Source organism: Mastigoproctus giganteus, chromosome 1 (assembly GCF_048544385.1).
Source record: "Mastigoproctus giganteus isolate SK-2022 chromosome 1, ASM4854438v1, whole genome shotgun sequence".
Classification (NCBI taxonomy): domain Eukaryota; kingdom Metazoa; phylum Arthropoda; class Arachnida; order Uropygi; family Thelyphonidae; genus Mastigoproctus; species Mastigoproctus giganteus.
Window position 1 is genome coordinate 111583355 of NC_143575.1, and position 24160 is coordinate 111607514.

Below are 24160 nucleotides of genomic sequence, written 5' to 3' on the forward strand. Positions count from 1 at the left end.
TTTCCGTCTATTGGTCGTACAAGTTTGGAGAACCTATGTTCACTATGACCATTAATGAGGTGTGGCCGCCCATCGCTAGGTCAACTGATGCTCTATTCACTCTTCTTCCTGTCTTGGAATATCTTAACTATAGCACTCTACAAACAGCTCACTAGATTTGCAGCTTGTTATACTGCCACCCTTCAACTGGTACCTAATAAACATTACTTTTTTGAAGTCTATCAGGTCACATCTCTTGCACATGTCGATTAATTAATTCACAAGGACTGCATGCCATGAATCTGTAGCATCATATTGGGGAAGAATGGTCGATTACTAAAACACAGTGATGGAACATGTTTTCAGTGGACAGTCTCTACACCTCTTATTTTCTCTAGACATTCAACATCTTTTAATCTTTCTTAATTCTAAAGCCACTTCCCTTCTCTTTTCACGTTAAAAGAGAAGGGAAATCAGCGTTAACAGGCAATCTTATCAGACGATATTATCAGCTTTGTGCTTGAAACACATCCACAAGGATTTCAGAATGTCGCCAAAATTGGTCTCTAAGTGATTTTGTTATTGGAATGTTTTCTGTAACAATTTCTTTCCAGCTTGTTTCAATAAACTTGATCATATTTTGCCTTTAAAATTTAAGTGGAGTGCAGTGTTGTTTAATATTTTATTACAATTAGTTAATTCTCAGATGTCTTTTTCTCAAGAAAATAGATTCAGAAGTTGTGTTTTTTGCTACCAGCTTGCTCAGTATTAACCACTTTTTAGACGGTTACCCCCATTATCTTTATTATCTTGGAGATATCTATCTCACTCACAAATTTCATTTTCTTTTAACGTAACTTGCATTCTATATTCTTTCCAACACTGTTCGACATTACATATTATACAGTGGATTCCGGTTATTTGGGCCACCGGTTAATCGGGGCAGCCGTTTATTTGGGGCAAATCTTAAAAAACAGAACCCAATCGAGAAAATAGCCAGGATTTACATCGCTTAATTGGGACAAAATGCCATTTAATCGGAGCAGAAGACCGCAGCACTGAAGATTACCCTACAATTGTTCCCAGCCGCACCACGTAGTTCAGTCGAATTTCTGGAGGTCACAACCATAAAACAATAAAAAAAATTAGCAGTCACTGTTTATTGGGCTTTTGTGTTAGTGAAATCTATCATAAACTGATAGTAAACTCGATCTTATTGAATACGCGAAAATACCGACAGCTGGAGTTTTGTGGGTTATTATGGTGAAATGTGTTTACACTTCTATGGAATCTTCAATCATATAAAAAAATTAATTTTCAGGCTCTTCTCTTCATTCCTATTTTTAAAGATTCGTAATTTGTTACTCCGTTCTAACTTGCGCATATCGTGTTACTTGCAATTTGTGTGTGTGTGCGGTGTTCTTTGTTATTGATTGTTTATCTTTTTACTGTTTTAAATATTAACCCCCACCCACAAATGACATTGAACAGAAATGTCAACTAGTTTAGTTAGTATGTACATATTACAGTATGTATTAATTATTCCGATTATCATATACAGTGCATTCCGGTTAATTGGGCCACCGGTTAATCGGGGCAGCCGCTTATTTGGGGCAAATTATGAAGAACAGAAACAAAACAAATATTTAGTCTGAATTTGTTCCGCTTATTTGGGCCAACTCGCCGCTTAATTGGGGCAATGAAGGTCTTGATTGAACAATAAACTATATTTAGATGGCGCGCACAAACATCTAAATATAGTTTATTAGGCCTGACGTAGCCCAGTGGTCAGGAGCAAGAGTGCATCGCACGCGTTCTTTGAGTGGACCGGGGTTCAAGCCCGTGACTACTAAATACGATAATTGGCGATTTATTGTAAACTCTACTGACTTGGTTGTCGTGCCGGAATATAAACAGAATTTTTTTTATTGAACAATAAACTAATTTAGATGGTTCGTAACAAAGAGGTCATGTGGGCAGCAGCGGAATCAGTTATTGCGAAGTCGTGCTGTACAGTGGTTGTTTTACGTTTGTTCTGTGTTGTGGTAATCGGATTCTGAAGAAATTTTGCTGAAGATTAAAAACTGTACCAAACAGTGCACACTGATTTTGGTTTCCCCCCCCTCCCCTTTTTTTCAGTACATTTAAGACCCCTGTCAAGATGCCACGTAAAGATTTGTCACTTTCAGAAAAAATCGCTATTCTTGACAAGATAAAAAGTCAACCTCCTAACATCAGTCATCGTCAGCTAGCGGAGATAATAAAGGTGCCAAAATCTACGATTTCACGACTGCTACAGCAACAAGAAAAACTTAGAGAGGAGTGGACATTGCGCGTGGATTTAAAGAAAACATCTCATAAGCGAAAGAGGGAAGGCAAAGATCCAGACGTCGAAGATGCTTTGAATCAATGGTTTTCCACTGTATCTAAACGAGGAGTGCGTGTAAGCGGCCCTATGCTAAAACACAAGTCAGAAGAGTTGGCCAAAAAGCTAGGTCACGTAAATTTCAAAGCGACGGATGGTTGGTTGTCTCGATGGAAGTGTAGACATGACATCAGTTACAAAAAAGCACATGGCGAGAAGGACAGTGCTGATGCTACGAGTGCTGAGCAATGGAAATGTGAAAAACTGCCAGAGTTGCTTAAAAAATTTAGTGCGGATGACATTTACAATGCCGATGAAACAGGTCTATATTATCGTGCTACGCCGGATGGTTCCCTCAGCTATCAACACATAACACTGTCTGGTTCAAAGAAAGCAATGGATCGTGTAACAGTGTTGTGCTGCTCAAACATGTCAGGAAATGATAAACTCAAACTTTTGGTTATTGGTAAAAGTGCCAAACCTCGTTGTTTCAAGGGGCTTACAATAAGCAGTTTGCCAGTTTCGTATTATGCCAATAAGAAGGCGTGGATGACCACATATATTTTTACGCAATGGCTAATGAACTGGGACGCGGAACTGCAACGGAAGTCCAGAAAAATTCTGTTGATATTGGACAACTGCACCGCACACTCTAATGTAGCTGGTTTAAAAAATATTGAACTGGAATTTTTACCCCCTAACACCACATCCCTGATACAGCCTATGGACGCGGGAATTATAAAAAATTTGAAGACCTATTATCGCAGAAAGCTGGTTAATCACATCCTTGAAGCAATTGAGGAAAATCTGCTGACATCATCTTCGAAATCAATAGAGGTTAGTGCAAAAGTTTCGATGTTAAAAGCTGTACAATTTATCGCCGATAGTTGGCGAGTAATAACCAGTAAAACAATTCGGAATTGTTTTGCTAAATGTGGTTTCGCGACTAATTGTGATTCAGACGCGATAAGCTGTACAGAAAATGAACTGGCTTTGGAACTGCAACAGGTCCAAAATTGTGAAGAATTTTTAACGATTGACGATAACCTTCAATGCCACGATGAAAATGAAGATTATGAGGAAACGATTATTGAACAAATTGCGGCAAAACACTCAGAGACACCAAAAGACCAAGAAAATGATGACGATGATATACCTAAGCGAGTGACTAACCAGGATGCCAGGAAATGTATCGCTAAATTGAGATGTTATTTCATGCAGGAAGGCAATGAAGGCAGTCCTTTATCAGCATTAGATACCTGCGCCGACTTTGTTCAATTGCAGTCCATAAAGAGGACACGTCAGGGTACACTTCATAATTTTTTCAAAGTAAGAACCCTTAAGTAATGTGTAACCTTTGCCTGACACGAACATTATTCTGTACTGTATCTTCATTTTACACATGTACATACGTACATTTTGTTTGCTTTTAGCTTTAGTTATTTTTAAATAAATGTTTGTACCAATATAACTTAAATACAGTGTGCTTTCTTTAAATACCACATTCCCTTTATTTTATTCATACCTTTTTTGCCTCCGTTAGAATGTGCTTTTCAGCTCATTAAAATTTCGCTTAATTGGGGCAGCCGCTTAATTGGGCCAAAGTGATCTGTCCCGATGTGTCCCAATTAACCGGAATCGACTGTATATTCTTCCGAATTTCACGTATCATTTAATTTTTTAATTGGTAAGATAAAGGGTAAATTTGTACTTAATATATCTTTACTTTTATAGCCTATGGATAATATTCCTCCTATTTTCGCTAATTAGAATCGCTGTTTAACAGAATTAAAATTCAATTTACAAACGTGATCACAATGACCGGCGCTTATTACACATCGTATAGTGAACGGTACTTTACAATGGTGACTCCATCATAACGTGATTTGATTGAACAGTGAACCAATTGTAAAAAAAAAAGGGGAGGGGTACATTGTATTTTTAACTATTTATGTGAAACTTCGGATAATTGGGGCAGCCACTTAATCGGGCCAAAATGCACTAGTCCCGATGCGTCCCAAATAACTGGAATCGACTGTATTACATCACTGAAATATTAAAAATCCTTCCCATACTTTATTCCAGTAATGATTTTACTTTAGGTTTCTTTTTAGTTCTATTCAATTAACAATAATTAATCACCAACACATAGCATCAGGACTCATCCTGTTGATATAAAATTTTTTTTTTCTTTTTCTTTGTTTTGACTATGTCTTTATGTTTGTCCTTTTTCAACAACAGTCTGGAGTTATGAAATGTTATGTCCTGTATAGATTGTTCTGATTGTAGTCCCCTAGAGACATTACCTAAGATAATGAATATAAATAATTATTTTGTATTAATGTTTCTAATAGTAACACGCTTCTCCCTATCTCATTTTGGCTTTTTACACCAAAATTCTGTAAAAAAAAAAAAAAAACCCTATCCTACTATTTTAATAATAAATTTCAAAATCATTTTCAATGTATCTATTTCACTTTTAATGTGCTATTATTTTGCATTTCTTTACCTACATGTCATTATAATGAGTACAGATATTTTACTTTTTTCCCTTCCTACTTTCCTTCCATTACGTCCAGAAGCTTACACATTGGGCATTGTACACCTGCCTACCATCTTCTCGTATTTATCTCGTATTTCGTGTTTGTTTATTCTGATTTTTAAAATTTTTAAAATTTTTTTCAGACTGCAGCTGGTAAAGTAAAGTAAAGTAAAGCGCAGCCATTATCAACCCACTGCAGGATGGAAGCCTCCTCAACAATTCATGCTGAGGGAAATGGACCATAATCTGCCACGCTGGTCCAGTGCGGGTTGGCAGATCGACCGTATTCAGCAGTCAGGGGCTTGAACCCCGGTCTACTCAAAGAGCGTATGCTACTGCACTCCCGCTCCTGACCACTTGGCTACGGAGGCCCTCCTGCAGCTGGTACCAGTCCACAAGCCAATGCCTTTACATTACTGCTATACACTACAAACAAGACAGCTAATCATAAATTTGAAAACATTTTCTATTATTAGTCAACATCTATATTATTTCTCCACCTTAAATTAGCAGTGATGCAATTCAAATTAAAATTTTAGTAAAAATAAAAGGCAGAATGTTATTTTATGAAAAACACACACACAGAAATATATTAAAAAGATACCTTTCACTTCTATTTTCAGATAACACTAAAGTGGGCTGCATCTGAGTTACTGAGTTTGTACCAGATACCAAAGTAGCTGATGCTGTTGTTATAGATACTTGTGGCTGTGAAACATAAATACCAGGCCTGGAGTTATCTGATGACGAAGATGATGATGATACAGATGATGCTTCAAGAACAGAATGAGATGTAGTGGTAAGAGGCTGAGGATATACTTTAGCTTTAAAAAAAAAAAAAACATGAATAGTATCAGTTAGCATTCTGAAAAGAAAGAAAAAAAAAAAAAAAAAAAGAAAAAAAAACACAACTGAAAGTCCTGTAATATTTTCTTTTAATAAATATACTCAGCATATGATAACATATAAACTTCACTGCACAAAGAATTGCCTTCAATTCTTTGAGTAATGTATACAATACTAGCATTTCATATTGTCTCAGCATTTGTTTTTCTTCTCAGTATTTCTACTGATTATTCATCAAGACCAAAACCCAACCATCTAGTTCAGGGGTCGGCAAACTACTGCCCGTGGGTCAAATCCGCCCCACCCCCTCTTTTTAATCTGGCCCGCGGGGTAATATTGTTTTTTTTACATGAAAAAAATTAAAAATAAATCAAATTACGCGCTGCAATAGCCGATAGTTGAGTTGAGAATAATGACCGCATGTGGCACTACTGGCGTCCAATATTCGCATTCTGTCATCTACCATAGAACAAGTGTTGCCAGCATTTCTCTGTTTTGCTTTAGCGGTGCACGTGGTATTGCCTGTCATGGCGTTCTGCAATCTTTCTTTTTCTCCTTTTATTTATTACCCACCGTTTCCATGTCATCCTCAAGACCAAAATGAAGAGAAAAGTGGACTTCGAATGTCGTGCTTTTAAAGCTGAATGGAGTGTGAATTATTTTGTCATAGAAATAAATGACAAAGTATCATGTTTATTATGTAATGACACAATAGCTGTGCGAAAAGAGTAGAATATACATCGTCATTACCAAACTAAGCACGCGGCACAATATTCAAAACTCACAAAAAATCAAAAGAAGCTAAAATTGGAAAGTTTAAAATGTAATGCATCATCACAACGCAATTTATTCGTTAAAATAAAAAATGATAATGAAGCAGTAACTAAAGTAAGCTTATGAATAGCTCATTTATTAGCCAAGAAAGGGAAACCATTTATCGATGGTGAATTAATTAAATGATGTTTGCTTGTGGCAGCCGAAGAAATGTGTCCAGAGAAAATGGATTTGTTTCGATTTGTCAGTCTTTCGGCGAGAACAACTGTTAGAAGAGTTGAGGACATCGGGAGCCACATCAAGAGTCAATTAAAAGACAAGGCAAAAAATTTCAAGTGGTTTTCATTGGCTCTTGACGAGTCTACAGACATTACCGATACTGCCCAATTGTTGCTGTTTATTCGAGGAGTCAATACTGAGTTTGAGGTTACTGAAGAATTAGCTTCTATGAATAGTCTGCATGGAACAACTACAGGCGAAGATATCTTCAAGGAAGTCAAGAAAACGCTAACACAGTACAATTTGCAATGGAATCAGTTAAAATGTGTCACAACTGATGGTGGTAAAAATATGTGTGGAACGGGGAAAGGATTAGTTCGACAAATTTTTAAGGCTTGTGAAGAAGCTAAATGTTCAAAACCTCTGGTAATTCATTGTATTATTCACCAGCAGGCTCTTTGTGGGAAACACCTCAATCTGTCATGTGTTATTGAACCAGTTGTGTCAGCGGTTAACTTTATTCGCTCTCGTGGACTTAACCATCGTCAGTTTCGTGATTTTTTATTAGAGATTGAAGCCGAATATCCTGATTTGCCCTACCTTACAGCAGTTCAATGGCTCAGCAATGTAAAAGTTTTATTGAGATTTTTTGAACTCAGAGAAGCAATAGAAATTTTTCTAAATGAGAAAAACTGCTTAGCATTTGCTACAGACATCGTGGGATATCTTAACGAATTTAACTTAAAATTACAGGGGAAAACAGTGCTCATATGTGAAACGTATTCTACCGTAAAGTCATATAGTCAAAAATTTGCATTGTTTGAAACACAAATCACATTAACCAAGTTTGACCATTTTCCATGCTGTAAAAAATTTCAAATATTAGCGAAATCCCCATTCCCAAAAAAATTCACAGCGGATATATTTTCTGAACTTAAACTACAGTTACAACAGCATTTTTCAGATCTTGATGCAAGTGCAAAAGACATTTCCATATTTCAAAATCCATTTGGCTGTACAATTGAGGGGCTTCCATCAGACCTTCAATTGGAAGTGACTGATCTGCAAAATGATGATATGCCAAAGGTTAGGTTTAAAGAAATGGATCTAACCCAATTCTATAAATATCTTTCGGAAGATAAATACGGTCAATTAAAATCATATGCACGGGGATTTATATCTGTATTTGGGAGTACTTACCAATGTGAAAAGACATTTTCGAAAATGAAATATGTAAAATCGCAATACAGATCACTATTAACAGATGATTATTTGCGAACAACTTTAATGATAGGAAGTACTAACTTCGAACTCCAGTATGATGAAATATTATCTCAGAACAAACAATTACATTCATTGCATTAGTACAAAATTTAATCAGTTCTATAATACGTTTTAATACGTTTATTAATAAATGGAAAATGAAAATGAAAAATGTAAAATCGCAATACAGATCACTATTAACAGATGATTATTTGCGAACAACTTTATAGGAAGTACTAACTTCGAACTCCAGTATTATGAAATATTATCTCAGAACAAACAATTACATTCATTGCATTAGTACAAAATTTAATCAGTTCTATAATACGTTTATTAATAAATGGAAATATTTTATTCATTTTTTTGTAAGTGTCAGCATGTGTATAAATATTACGTAAAATACCACTTCCTAATAAAAAGAATTTGAACCTGTTTTTTTTGTTGCTCTATGGGTAGAATTACTCATGTAAATATCTTCGAGCTTGCTACCTGGCCCGCCGAGCCTAAACATTTTACGATCTGGCCCTTTCCAAAAAAAGTTTGCCGACCCCTGATCTAGTCAACCTGACTGGATCCCAATAAGGGCCAACTTACAGACCTGGAAGTTGTTCATGAGGCATTCAGTGCTTTGATATTAAGAAATTTAACGGCTAATTTACCTTACTGAATAAGTGAACAGTGTCTTGAATTAGCGATATACTTTTTGTAAATCCATCTCAGTGAGTCAACAGAAAAAGATGATTCAAGTGAATGAGACATTTCAAAATAAGTCACCATTTGGCATAGTAGTGGTAACCAGCAAGTATTAGAAATTTAACTCAATCACTGATTTGCACCATTAAATGTCCAAAAGATTCAATGGCTGCCTTGCTCAATGAAAATGACAAATAACTATGTAAGTGAACAGGTCTATGTAATGAATTGATGTAAATAAATTGACTGGAGGAAAAGAAAGAAGAGAAAAATTAAAGCTTATGGCATCATAAGGAATATATCACTCTGTGGTAAAAATGGGTATACTACTACTGTATAATAGATATACTAATACTCACTTTGTGCACTGAGTGAACACAATCGAGTGAAAATTATCATCCCATTTAGATGTTTTCAGAACAGTTGAACAAACGGCTGATTAAAATGGCATTAATTAGTGTATTATACATTTTCTACATTCTGCAAGCCAATTTGAAATCTACAAAATCAGCCTTTCATTGTTTAGAATAGCAGAATGGCCGCTTACTAGTCAAAGGTTCCCATTACTACCTAACCTTCACATGAAAATATACAATAGGATGGCCATGTAATTTGATGCTCCGTTTCTATGTGTTTTTAAAAGTAGTGTAATTCCCCTATATTGCATTTATTTCGTGATATCCAAGATCCCTAGGTAATGGTGAGTCTGCATATATTATTTTTTGCCGAACTTCTAAGGTGTTTTGGAGATATAGCAGTTTTTAATTTTTGTCTTGTGCTGTCAACTCCAACGGAGGACAGCAAGCCAGCACCATATAGGTTAGGCCATTATTTTGCATTGGAATTTTGATGATATATAAGTTTTGACTAGCTTTAGGAAGTTTGAATTGTGCCTAGTAACTCTTTAGGATTTCTGATTTTGCCTCATATTTTTTAAAATGATGTGCCTAACAATTTTTAAGTATTGTGGGGAAATGTTTTTGTCTTCAATAATTATGTTACCTGGAGGTGGCCACTGCTTTTCCTTATTTGTTGAATGAGGTCAGAACATCCATTCCCCCCCCATCAGTCAGCAACCACAAGCAGTCCTCCAGCGGACACAAGACACTCAAAAGGACCAGCACATCCTCCTGCTGCATGCATCTGAAAGTTCCCACCTTAAGACAAGCAGGGAGGTCAAAGATTTGGTCCAATCCACTCTAAAGAAAGACTTTAAATCACTAAAAGTTAAATTGCTACGTGCCATTCGCAACCGAGGAATCCTTCTGGAAGCCACCAACAAGGATGATCTGACCTCAATCTCCACGGCAACTGCACTGCAGGCAGCTGGCCTGTTCAGTAACCCGCCTAAACATGCTGATCCATTAATCCTTGTTTATGATGTGCCCAATACCACCACTGATACAGAACTCTTGGAGGACTTGTTTAACCAAAACCTAAACAAGTTTGACATCTCTTTTGAAGAGATTAAACAAGAGATGGTGTTCATGTTCTCTATGAAGGCTTACTCATCTACGGCATCACATCGCATCATTACAGTGTCCACCAGGCTCTTCAAGTACATCATGTCCCATGACAGAATCTTGCTGGGCTGTAGTGCTCACCGATTCAGACCCTTCACAGTGCTAACAAAGTGTTTCTTGTGTCTTGGCTTTGGGCATACATCACAGCATTGCACCCACTCCTCTTCTACATGTGGACATGGAGGAGAGGAGTGGGGTGCATGCCCACACAAGGATGAAAGTCCTTGCTGTGCTAATTGCAAAAGGAGAAAGAAAGAGCATGGCCACTCAGTCAAAGATGCAGCCTGCCAGAATATCAAAGAGCCCTCGACCTGGCAAGACTAAAGGCCGCTGATGGATGAACCTGTTCTAACCCTCCTACAGCAACAGTCAGACAATGAGAGGGCACCACAACCACTCTTAATATATTCAGCCTCAGCAAACTCTAGGAAACAAGAATCCCTTTACAAAACTTAGAATAATGCAAATAAACAGTCACTGGTCTCTGTCTTCTGACGAAATTAGAAGGGCAGCAGAAGAACACACAATAGATATAATCTCCATCCAAGAGCCCTATGCCTCCAGAACTCCAATGTCCAACAGTGCTAAGATTATGCAAAAGCCATCCAATCTACCACAGAGGACCCAAAATCCTGTATTGTGGTGCCTAATAGAAACCTTGATGTACTGGTGATCCATGGATTATGCACAAAATTTGCAATCTGTATTCAGATAACGTTCTACTTACACTCATTCTATCTAATATCTCTATACTGCCCACCATCTATGGATATTGAAGAGTCATCCACTATATTGAGCATACATTGGAACTTCTTGGCTCTAAAGCTATTGTCATCACCTCAGATATTAATGCAAAATCCCCACTCTGGCACTCCCCAGCTTCGGACCCTCTAGGACTTCTCCTGGAAGACTTGATCCTGTCTAGGAATCTTACCATTCACAATCAGCCCAGCTAGCTAACAACCTTCTGCAGCCGACCAGGTCAGTCCAACATTGACATTACAGTCTTGACCAAGGATCTTAGGAGAGCAGTCAGTAACTGGACACTCAGTGACCATAGAGTGATCCTATTCAACCTCTGCCTGAACTTGAAAGACTCAACATCCATGAACCGGACCTTGTTAGGTTCTCCATGAAAACAGTTAACTGGACCGCTTTTGATGACACCATCCAGATTGACTTTTCTGATTAGAACATCCACGGCTCGAAGCACAATTCAGCAGTTGAACTCGGACATAAGATTCAAAATTCTTTATCAAAAGCAGCGTACAAGTCTGCTAGGAAAAGATGATTGTGCTAAGACATTGTGCCTGGTGGACAGCTGAACTAAACAAACTTAGGAAAGACACCCACAGAGCCAGGAGGGAATTCCAACACCATTGAGACTGCCCCCCCCCCAATGTTGAACGTCTTCATGCTGCCTACCTGACAAAGGAGAATGAATATACCAGGGCTATTGCTGCTAGCAAAAGGGAAACCTGGACTGGATTTGTCAGAGATTCAGGTAATGCTAACCCATGGGGCCTCCTGTATACAAAATCACAAGGAACAAAACCTTTGCCCTGGATCATTTACCACTGCTATGAGGGAAACCACCAACTGGGAAGACTCGGTCAACAAGATACTAGATAAGCTCTTTCCCCCAGATGATGTATCAGCAGATATGCCAGAACACACAACAATCAGAAGAAACAATGCTAACTATATAGTATCCAACAGCACTAACCCTTTTACTCCACATGAACTTGACACAGTTATGATGAAAATTAATCCGAAGAAATGTCCGGGCCCCAACTTGATTGAGTGTGTTTATACAAGGATTTTATAAATTAAAATCCAACTTAATGCTACTCCTGATTAACAAATGCCTCCTGGAGTCAAAATTTCCAAAGTACTGGAAGGAAGCACTCCTTCAACTTATACATAAACCAAGCAAACCACCAATGGAGCTGAGATCCCTTAAGCCAATTGCACTTTTGGCCAACCTAGGCAAAATCCTGGAATGTCTCATGGCCCCCAAGGATTTTCGACTTATTCCAATCACAGGATCTTATTTCCCCAGCACAATATAGTTTCACGCCTGGTCGCTCCTGCAAAGATGCCCTCTTCGACCTGGTTCTTCATCTAGAAACATCTAAGTCAAAGCATGAGCTTGCTGTTTGTGTTGACTTTAAGGGGACATTTGACAAAGTTTGGTGGGAGAGTGCACTGGAACATCTCCGATCAGCCAACTGCTCCTCACAACTCTACTGGCTGACCAGAAACTACTTTTCTGAAAGGTCAGTTAAGGTCAAAACAAAGCATCAGCATGTCACCAGACCAGTCTTTCGGGGTGCCCCCAAGGATCTGTTCTAGGACCCCTCATCTGGAACGTAGTTTTACAAGACTGGCTGAGCAGATGCTTTGAACGCACCAAGGTCAGTGCATTTTCTGATGACCTTACCATTATTGTCTCCGGACACTCAAGACTTGCTCTGGAAGATACTGCTAACCTAGTACTAACTAACTGCACATCAATCCTCACAAGACAAATATGATCTTTAAAACTAAACTGGATCTTCAGAAGCCCCCTCAGGTCAAGATAGATGGAATACGACTTCCCTGGCGACACAGACCAGGGTCCTTAGAGTCATCATTGATCACCGCTATCCTTCTTACCACACTTGCAACATTTACATGCCAAAATTAGAAAATTCTCTGCCTCAATTGTCAGAATCTCCAGAAGCGACTGGAGTCTCTCTAAGCATACCTTACAGTTATACAATAAAGCTGTTTTCTTACCTATCACCACCTATGCTGCAGGTGTGTGGTTTCACTGAGTGACCAATTGCAAAATCAAAGAGAAACTTAACTCCACCCAGAGAAGCATTATTCTTGCTACCTATCGGGCTTGTAGAACAGTGTCAACTAAAGCATTGCAAGTAATATCTGGAAACATTCCCCTGGATCTCTTCCTCATCTATAGAGGACTTGCCTACCACCTGAAGAAAAGAATCCCAACTGAAATATCAGTATTATACTGAACTCAACCTGGACAGTGATACCAAACAGGAAAGGGCTCGTTGCTATAACGAGCTAATCGGCCCTGGAAATATTGTGCAAGACTCAAGGGGTAGAATTTTTTTCAGCTTGGACTGTACTTGTTAACAGGAGAGATTGCTTCTACAGGGATGGGATACACTTAAATAGAAAGGGTGCAAGAATATTTGCTGATGCTATCGAGGCAGTGTTAGGTGGGTCGGAAAACTGCTAGCTTGGGGGGAGACAAAGATGAATAGATCAACAGTAGCCACTGGCAGAGGTGAAAGAGATTCTTGCACTGCTTCTATTGGAATGAGCAGAAGCCTGAAAAACAAGTTGCAGGATATTTCAGAGACTGCTGGAAGTCATTGCGGTACAAGTAAACACATGGGTTGTGTTAGGGTAGCTAAGAATAGAAACAGGTGCATGTATACTTGTGTGTACACCAATGCTAGGAGTTTAGTAAATAAATTTGATGAATCTGAGGTATTGCTCAAAACATCAAAGGCAGATATCGTTGGGATATCAGAGACGTGGTGTCACACAGATATAAAGAATGCAGAATTGGAATTTGGGGAGTACAACGTCTACAGAAAGGATAGACTGGATAGGAAGGGAGGAGGGGTTATGCTGTTAGTTAAGAAATACATAAAATCCAAGGAAGTGAAGCCAGCAGACATCGCTGGACAGTGCAGTGTCGAGTCAGTTTGGTGTGACATAAGCATTGGGAGATCAAAATTGAGAGTAGGAGTGTGCTATAGGCCTAATGACTCTGATGAGTATAATAAGAAACTCTACAGGGAAATAGAGTGGGCCAGTAAATCAGAGAGTCTTATAATGGGAGATTTTAATTTCCCAGATATTGACTGAAATTTGGGGGCTGGTCACTCACAACACTAGCAAGGCTTTTGTGGATTTATTGGATGATTGTTTTCTACATCAGCATGTTCGGGAGGCAATTAGAGGAAGGAATACTCTTGATTTGATTATCAGCAGTGATTCTTCATGCATTAAGAATCTGCAGATAAAGGAACCACTAGGTGGCAGTGATCACAGTGTGCTGAAGTGGGATTTACTGAAAGAGGTAACTACCATTAGGGGTAAAGGGAAGGGTTATTGCTTTCGTAAAGGCGACTACGATGGACTGAGACAGTATTTAAATTCTATACAGTGGGACCAACTGATGATGTTACCAACAGCAAATGCAAAATGGGAAGCATTCAAAGAACTTATCTTGGAAACTACTAGGCTTTACATACCAACCAAGAAATATTGTTCAAGGTTTAGGCCTAAATAGATGTCAGATGAACTGATGAGGCATATGGCAGAGAAGAAACATGCATGGGATACATACAAATTAACACATGACACAGAAGCCTATGATAGATACAAGTTGATCTGTAACCAAGTTACAAAGGAGGTTAGGCAGGCGAAGGCAGATTACGAGAAATCTTTGGCAAGGGATGCAAAGAAAAACAGCAAAGAGTTCTTAACTTATGTAAACTCTAGAAGGAAGGGTATGAATCAGATTGGACCACTTGATATCGATGGGTCAACTGTTGATGATCCTGCTCAGGTAGCTAACAAACTAAATGAATATTTTGCATCGACATTCACACATGAGGAGTTATTTAGCGAGGGGAAAGCCAGAGGCGTATTCAACTCTAGCAGTAAGCTAGAGAATCTTGTAATAACTGAGAGTAAAGTGGAGGAGAAATTACTGAAGATAAACACAAGAAAGGCACCCGGGGTGGATGGGATCTATCCAGTTATATTAAAGGAGGCAGCAGAGGAAGTAAGCAAACCCTTAGCCATAATTATGAGAGCTTAGCATTAGCATTAGTAGAGGCATATGATGCAAGAAAGCAAGCTTATTCAGCATCAGCCAAAAAAAAAAAAAAAAAAAAAAAACACACACCACTCCCATTTCACCCCTCCGTTCTTTCGAAATACCTGTCCAGTTGAGCTTTAAATTTGTTTAGGCTATCAACTTCAACAACAAGTGATGGAAGTCGGTTCCACCAACCAACCACCCGCTGGCCAAAGGCAAATTTCCGCACATCTATCCGACATCCGTCCTTCCTCAATTTGAATTTGTGCCCTCTGAGGTGATTATTCTGAGCAAGATGAAGAATCCCATTGGCATTGAGCATGCTCAAACCATTCAAAGCCTTATACACCTATATCAGATCACCTCGCCGGTGCCTAGTCTCCAGACTCTGTAATTTGCAAAACTTAAGCCTTTCTTCGTAAGAGCAACCCTTTGTTCCATTCACTAATCTTGTTGCCCTTCTCTGTACTCGTTCCAGCAGCTCTACATCCTTCTTGAAATGAGGCCTCCAGACCTGTATACAGTACTCAAGATGTTTCCTAACCATTGCCTTATACAAGGGAATAATCACCTCCTTATCCCTGCTAGAAAAATTCCTGTATATCATTGACAAGACACCATGAGCTACTCTTGCAGCTCGTCTGCACTGCTCAGAGAACTTCATATCTGCCTGCACAATTACCCCCAGGTCCTTTTCATTCTCCACCACTGTAAGTGTAGTACCGCAGAGTTGATACGTTGCTCTGGGGGTTACTGTTTCCCATATGTAGTACTTTACATTTGTCAATGTTAAACTTCATTTGTCACCTCTCAGCCCATCTGTTGAACCTTTCCAGATCCTGTTGCAGCAGCATAGCGTCAGTAGTGTCCTTAACAACCCTGCCAACCTTTGTATCATCTGCAAACTTGGACATTAAACTTGATATCCCATCATCAATATCATTCATAAACACCGAAAACAACAATGGACCCAACACTGAACCCTGAGGAACTCCACTAATAACATTAGTCCACGTTGAGCAGTATCCATTGATTACCACTCTCTGTCTTCTGCCACTCAACCATCCCCTTATCCATAGCAGCAATTTGCCTCCAATGCCACACTGCTCCAATTTGTGCAGCAGTCTTCCATGTGCAACAGTATCAAAAGCCTTTCTAAGATCCAAATATATAATATCAAAGTTATTCCCTGCATCCAGTTCTTTTGTGACTACATCATAGTATCCAATCAAATTGGTCAGGCAAGACCTGCCCTTAACAAAACCATGCTGCATCTGAGCTATAACTGAATTCTTGTCTAGATGATCCTGCAGTGCTTCTTTAACCAGTGCCTGCATTAATTTACCTGGAACAGAAGTTAAACTAACAGGTCTATAATTACTTGTGTCAGCCTTTGATCCTCCTTTGTGAATTGGGGTTACATTTGCACATCTCCAGTCTATGGGTACCTCCTATGAGTCCAAAGAAGCTCTCATAATTATGGCTAGGGGTTTGGCTTACATCCTTTGCTGCCTCCTTTAATATAACTGGATAGATCCCATCCACCCCAGGTGCCTTTTTTATGTTTATCCTCAACAATCTCTCCTCCACTTTCCTCTCAGTTATTACAAAATCATCCAGCTCACTGCCAATGTTTACTTTACCTACATCATTCTCCTTCCTGAATAACTCCTCATGCGTGAATGTAGATGCAAAATACTCGTTTAGATTGTTAGCCACCTGAGCAGGATCCTCAACTGTTGAACCATCAATATCCAGTGGCCCAATCTGATTCATCCCTTTCCTTCTACAGTTTACATAGGTTAAAAACTCTTTTCTGTTTTTCTTTGCATCCTTTGCCAAGGATTTCTCATAATCTGCCTTTGCCTGCCTAATCTCCTTTGTGACTTGTTACAGACCAACTTATATCTATCATAGGCTTCCATGTCACCCATTAATTTGTATGTATCCCATGCATTTTTCTTCTCTGCCACATGTCTCATTAGTTCATCTGACAAACATTTAGGCCTAAACCTTGAACAATATTTCTTAGTTGGTATGTAAAGCCTGGTAGCCTCCAAGATTAGTTCCTTGAATGCTTCCCATTTTGAGTTTGCTGTTGGTAACATCATCAGTTGATCCCACTGTATAGAATTTTAATACTGTCTCAGACCATCATAGTCGCCTTTACGAAAACAAAAACCCTTCCCTTTACCTCTGATGGTAGTTATCTCCTTGAGTAAATCCCACTTCAACACACTGTGATCACTGCCACCTAGTGGTTCATTTATCTGCAGATTCTTAATGCATGAAGAATCACTACTGATAATCAGATCAAGAGTACTGCTCCCTCTTGTTGCCTCACGAACATGCTGATGTAGAAAACAATCATCCAATAAATCCACAAAAGCCTTGCTAGTGTGCGAGTGACCAACCCACAAATTCCAGTCAATATCTGGGAAATTAAAATCTCCCATTATAAGACTCTCTGATTTACTGGCCCACTCTATTTCCCTGTAGAGTTTCTTATTATACTCATCAGAGTCATTAGGCCTATAGCACACTCCTACTCTCAATTTTGATCTCCCAAAGCTTATGTCACACCAAACTGACTCGACACTGCACTGTCCAGCGATGTCCGCTGGCTTCACTTCCTTGGATTTTATGTATTTCTTAACTAACAGCATAACCCCTCCTCCCTTCCTATCCAGTCTATCCTTTCTGTAGACGTTGTACTCCCCAAATTCCAATTCTGCATTCCTTATATCTGTGTGACACCACATCTCTGATATCCCAACAATATCTGCCTTTGATGTTTTGAGCAATACCTCAAATTCATCAAATTTATTTACCAAACTCCTAGCATTGGTGTACACGCAGGTATACATGCACCTGTTTCTATTCTTAGCTACCCTAACACAACCCATGTGTTTACTTGTACCGCAATGACTCCTAGCAGTCTCTGAAATATCCTGCATCTTGTTTTTCAGGCTTCTGCTCATTTCAATAGAAGCAGTGCAAGAATCACTTCCACCTATGCCAGTGGCTACTGTTAATCTATTAGTCCTTGTATCCCCCCCAACTAGCTGTTTTCTGACCCAACTAACACTGCCTCGACAGCATCAGCAAAAATTCTTGCACCCTTTCTATTTATGTGTATCCCATCCCTGTAGAAGCAATCTCTCCTGTTAACAAGTACAGTCCAGGCTGAAAAAAAGTTTACCCCTTGAGCCTTGCACAATCCCTCCAGGGCCGAATTGATCGACAAGGCTCTCATCATATACTCCCTCCTATCGTGTCTGGGCAGAATTGCAGACACTTTCAAATTCAACCCTAATTCTCGGCTTTTTTTCAACAGTGACCTGTACTTGCTAAGTAATTCCTCCGGTCTCCTACTCTTAATATCATTAGTGCCAACGTGTACAACTATATCACCTTTTGTGCCCTTAAAAGATGATATCCGCTCTACAACGTCATCAACCTTTGCCCCTGGCATACATACCCTGGTCCTATTCCACCTATCCTTTTTACAAAGCATGTTCCCCGTTTCCCTGACAATAGAGTCACCAACAACTACTAGTTCCTGTGGGACCAGCGCATTCTGCTTAGGGGGCTGCCTCTGTGTTGCCTGATGACCAAGTGCAAGCTCTGGCGTTGATGTGGGCAGCTGAGAGCTTGATGGGCCCCTCAATTTATTTCCTTCGAGGGCATCCACCCTGTCCTTCAAGCTCTCATAAAGGCCCATAACAACGCTGAGTTATCGCCTGATTTCCTTGCAGTCCTTACATCGTGCACACACAAAGACATCTCCCTTGGCAGTATCATGTCCCGTACCCGACTGCTCCGCAAACATCAAGCAAACAGTGCATTTTAAAAGACTGTGATTCAGAGGGCAACTGACCCCCTCAGTTCTCCCCTGAACCACAGCACTCCCATTAGCTTGAGCCTTTTGCTTTGCTGCTCTGGTCAGAGTCATGATTCCGATTTAATTCAATAAAATTTCAAAACAAAAATTAAATCCTTAAGTTATATCCCAAAACAGTTATGTTATATATATATATTTTTTTCGGTATCTAGTGTTTTCTACGAGTTCCCTTTATACAACTTCCGTATCACGTGTACCACTATAGTTATGTATTAATTATTTGTTACGATTAATTCGTTATATATATATATAGAGTTAAAAATACAATTTAATTGACAATAAAGTTTATCAAGATTAATAGATTTACTGATTAATTGACAATATTATATTATGCACTATACTACACTAAGCTTATGCTATCGTGTAAAAATGGCGGGAATTCTCGAACGGTACTTCTACGGACTCGTAAGTATTGATTAGCTTCCAAATCTCGCTATCTCAATTTAGAATAAACTAAGGATCCTGACTAGGTCTATAATCTACTTATAGAAGATAATTTGATATAACAATTGGTTAATAAATCGACTAAATTTGGTTAAAAAAAAAGACCTCTTGTTCAATTTGTAACACGTGGATTTGATACCGTTACCGATACTAAGTAATACCTACAAAATCTCTGTCTAAGTTAAACTTTAAACTAAGTATCGTAACTAGGAATACAAAGCTACTCTAGAAAATAAGTTAATATGACAATTTAAGCTAATAAATCAGAAAATAAATCAGGAAAAACTTCTCTGTTCCAAGAGCTTCAAGGAGCTTCGTCCGCACAGGCTAACCTCGCACCCAGACCTCGCCCTAGCTTCCTTGGACTCAGGGGAGGTACTCACAGACTAGAGATGTGCAAATGTGACACCAATTCACAAAGGAGGATCAAAGGCTGACACAAGTAATTATAGACCTGTGAGTTTAACTTCTGTTCCAGGAAAATTAATGGAGGCACTAGTTAAAGAAGCACTGCAGGATCATTTAGACAAGACTTCAGTTATAGCTCGGACACAGCATGGTTTTCTTAAGGGGAAGTCTTGCCTGACCAATTTGATTGGATATTATGATGCAGTCACAAAGGAACTGGATGCAGGGAATAACTTTGATATTATATACTTGGATCTTAGAAAGGCTTTTGATACTGTTGCACATGGAAGACTGCTGCACAAATTGGAGCAGTGTGACACTGGAGGCAAATTGCTGCTGTGGATAAAAGGGTGGCTGAGGGGGAGAAGACAGAGTGGTAATCAATGGACACTGCTCGTCGTGGACTAATGTTATTAGTGGAGTCCCTCAGGGCTCAGTGTTGGGTCCATTATTGTTTTCTGTATTCATAAATGATATTGATGATGGTATATCAAGCTTAATGTCAAAGTTTGCAGACGATACAAAGGTAGGCAGGGTTGTCAAGGACACTACTGACACTATGCTGCTGCAACAGGATCTGGAAAGGTTGAGCAGATGGGCTGAGAGATGGCAAATGAAGTTTAACATTGACAAATGTAAAGTACTACACATGAGAAACAGCAACCCCAGAGCAACGTATCAACTCTGTGGTACTACACTGACAGTGGTAGAGAATGAAAGGGACCTGGGGGTGGTTGTGCAGGCAGATATGAAGTTCTCTGAGCAGTGCAGACGGGCTGCAAGAGTAGCTCATGGTGTATTGTCAATGATATATAGGAATTTTTCTAGCAGGGATAAGGAGGTGATTATTCCCTTGTATAAGGCAATGGTCAGGCCACACCTAGAGTACTGTATACAGGTCTGGAGGCCTCATTTCAAGAAGGATGTAGAGCTGCTGGAACGAGTACAGAGAAGGGCAACAAGATTGGTGAATGGAACAAAGGGGCTCTTATGAAGAAAGGCTTAAGTTTTGCAAATTACAGTGTCTGGAGACTAGGCACCAGCGAGGTGATCTGATAGAGGTGTATAAGGCTTTGAATGGTTTGAGCATGCTCAATGCTGATGGGATTCTTCCTCTCGCTCAGAATAATCACCTGAGAGGGCATAAATTCAAATTGAGGAAAGACAGATGTAGGATAGACGTGCGGAAATTTGCCTTTAGCCAGCGGGTGGTTGGTTGGTGGAACAGACTTCCATCCCTTGTCGTGGAAGTTGATAGCCTAAATAAGTTTAAGGCTCAGCTGGACAGGTATTTTGAACAAACAGAGGGGTGAAGTGAAAGTGGTTTCTTTTTCTTTTTTTTTTTTATTTATTTATTTATTATTATTTTATTTTATTTTATTTTATTATTTTTTTTTTTAGCTGATGCTGCATAAGCTTGCTTTCTTGCATCAAATGCCTCTACTAATGCTAATGCTAATCAATTTCTGGCAGACAAGATGTGACACGACCACAAAAGGGCTTGTTACGAGAACATTTATACCAGATGTCACATTTGCAACCAGCAAAGCGGTCAACAAGTGGTTCTCAATCAGCATCGAAACCTCCTTTCTGGTCACTAGATATGGATCCTTCAAGCAGAAACTCCACCAACTAGTCTACTAAATACTGATATCTATCTCTGTGGGTCTGTTGAGAGTTTGAGCACATCTACTCTTTGAATGTACTATCTACGAGGACCATAGACAACAACTCCAGGCAGCAATTTTGGGATTTTCTCCTGACCAAGTAGAACTCCTGGTGCAATCCCAAAAGAACTTAGGTGTGCAACAGCACTTTGTGGCAGAGGTATTCAAGTGTAGAAGGAGGATCATCCTAGCAGCTTCTGCAAATCAATAACTAGTAGCTGCTTAGCTTAACGGCGACTCATTACTTCTTTCATCTCGCACGGGAAGAAATTAGTTTTTTTCTCTCTCTCTCTCTCTCTCTCTCTCTCTCTCTCTCATTCCCTTCTCGCAATCTTCTCTGGGTGGGGGAGTGTTTCCTGACCTGGAGTAGCCCTAGAAGCACTCTCCTGCTAGTCTTTCTCTATCCGTCCGTGTGGGATGAACAAAAAAACAAAGAAAAACACCCATTTTTTTCCCCACTCTCTCTATCATTGTGCTTGCTGACATCCTGGCCGACGCTCTCTTCCTTTCCTTGACCAGGTTGTAGGATTTAAACTTTTTTTTTTTTTTTTTTGCATTCTGACCTGGGCTGGGGCTCCCCAGACCAGGCAAGCTCCTCTCTCATGCTATATGTTTTATTTATTTATTATTATTATTTTTTATTTTTTTTTTTTGTTTGTGTTGTTGTTCTAGCAATCCATCCTGGATTGGGACTTCCCTGGGCCGGGATAGTCCTCTTTTCTCCTTCCCTCTCTTCATCTTATACAAGTGTTTCTTTCCTCCCTGGGAAACTGATTCCCCAGAGAGGAGGACATGCAGATAGTAGGGGAGGCCTTGCCCTCCTTCTGCTAGGAACAAGTACCTGGAATAAATTGCCCAGGTGATCACTGCTCCCAGGTAGTCAAAAGCCACACACACACACACACCCGCCCGCCCGCCCGCACGCACGCACGCACGCACACACACACACACGCACACACACACAGTTTTTCTTTCCTATCACTTTCTCCCATGTGGGATTAAAAACTTTTCTCTCTCTCCCTCCTTTTCATCCAACATGGGATATTCCAATGTGGAATGAATTTTTTTTTTTTTTTTTTATACAACACACACTGGCCTTACCTTGACAGTCTGTAAAAACTGAACAAAGCAACGAGGCAGAGATAAATTTTTGTTCTAGGAGCTGCCGATACAAAAACACAAAAATAAAATAAAATAAAAAAAAATAACCTTCACATATTTTTTATCTGCTTTGGCAGCTTGCCATATTAGATATTGTGGCAGCTTGCACTCGAAGTTGGTATAGTTTTTTGTAGTCTGTAGGAATCCAGTTACATATTCCAAAGGCACTGATTACCAAATTCAACATATCTATTAGATCAGTAGTAGACCCCTACTCTGTTATGCTATACCAATCTTAATATATTGCAGTACTATCCTATGTTCCTAATCAAATACTCTTCTTGAATCCATGTCATTATTACTGATCAGAAGCATCTCCCTTTGTGCTTTCTCAATTGTCTGTCTTTCCTATACATACTGTAATTAAAATATTCAAATGCCACATCCAATGTATCAGAATTTCAATTGTTTCAAATATTCAATTATTTTTGCTGTACTAGAAATTCATCAAATTTATTAACTTCTGGCATTGCACGCACACGAGAGAGAGAGAGAGAGAGAGAGAGAGAGAGAGAGAGAGAGAGAGAGAGAGAGAGAGAGAGAGATACTGTCATTTTACATTCTTTTTATTCCTACTGCATCTGATGCAGATGTTTATGGCAATATTTTTCACCAAATAGATATTTGATTAGGTATAACATTTTCTGAAACACTCTTTAGTAACTTCCCATAGTTTTTCAGCCAGTTCCACTACTCGCTCCATTAATTTCATACAATACCACCAGCAGGCTCAGTAAAATTCCTACTATCTTTCAAATGTATAATGATTACTCTATAGTGCTTGGGACAGTTTTGAAGTATGTAATGTGAAAATCTTGGTCAACCCTGCTAACCCATATCTTTCCAATGATCCCCTAATTTCCCAAGCTCATAAAACATTAATGTGAATTAACATCACACAAAAGTCCATATCTATACTTGGCATCCATTTTCATACCTTTATTTTGATGCCTCTTCACTGATACGAATGTGTAGTGGCATCTGGGATAAATCCCTTAAACATTTACCATAACATGTTATCAAAGAGCATATAACTGTCTGTCCAGTTAATACAGCCAGAAAACATTATAGGTCCTGCACTTTGAAATTGAGCCCTCACCTATTCCTCTGACCACCAAAATTATTTTAACACTAATTCTTTTGGTGAGAACCGAGCAAAGAACACAAGTCTTTCATACTCTCTTGATACATATGTTTAGAGACATTAAGTGGGAATGGCTTTTTGATGGTTCAAAGAGCCATTCCGGTGTGCACTGTCATTCTACAATTGTCAGTCAATATCGGTAAGTCTGAATCACCCATAATGAAACAATTACACTTGCATGTCCATCAAGTCACTTAAAAATATTTTTATCATAATCCTGAGTCATTTTGCCTGTAGACTTGCTTATCTAGTACAAAATTTCTATGGTATAACAGCAGTTATCACCATAGTGTAACACTGAAAGGACAGAAATTCATGGGATACCTGGTTCCTGGGCAACGCAAAGCTGTCACTCCTCTTGCTAGTGGACGAATCC

The 24160-nt window shown here is 39.2% G+C and overlaps 1 protein-coding gene across 1 annotated transcript in view; it reads right to left on the reverse strand.

Annotated features, from left to right (window-relative positions):
* The window catches only part of LOC150091099 (uncharacterized), a 502417-nt gene that overhangs the window by 271886 nt on the left and 206371 nt on the right, over positions 1-24160 (reverse strand). The window contains exon 9 of the mRNA XM_090383197.1: positions 5491-5710. Within this exon, the coding sequence (XP_090239323.1) occupies positions 5491-5710 (220 nt within the window). The remainder of the gene's footprint in view (positions 1-5490; positions 5711-24160) is intronic.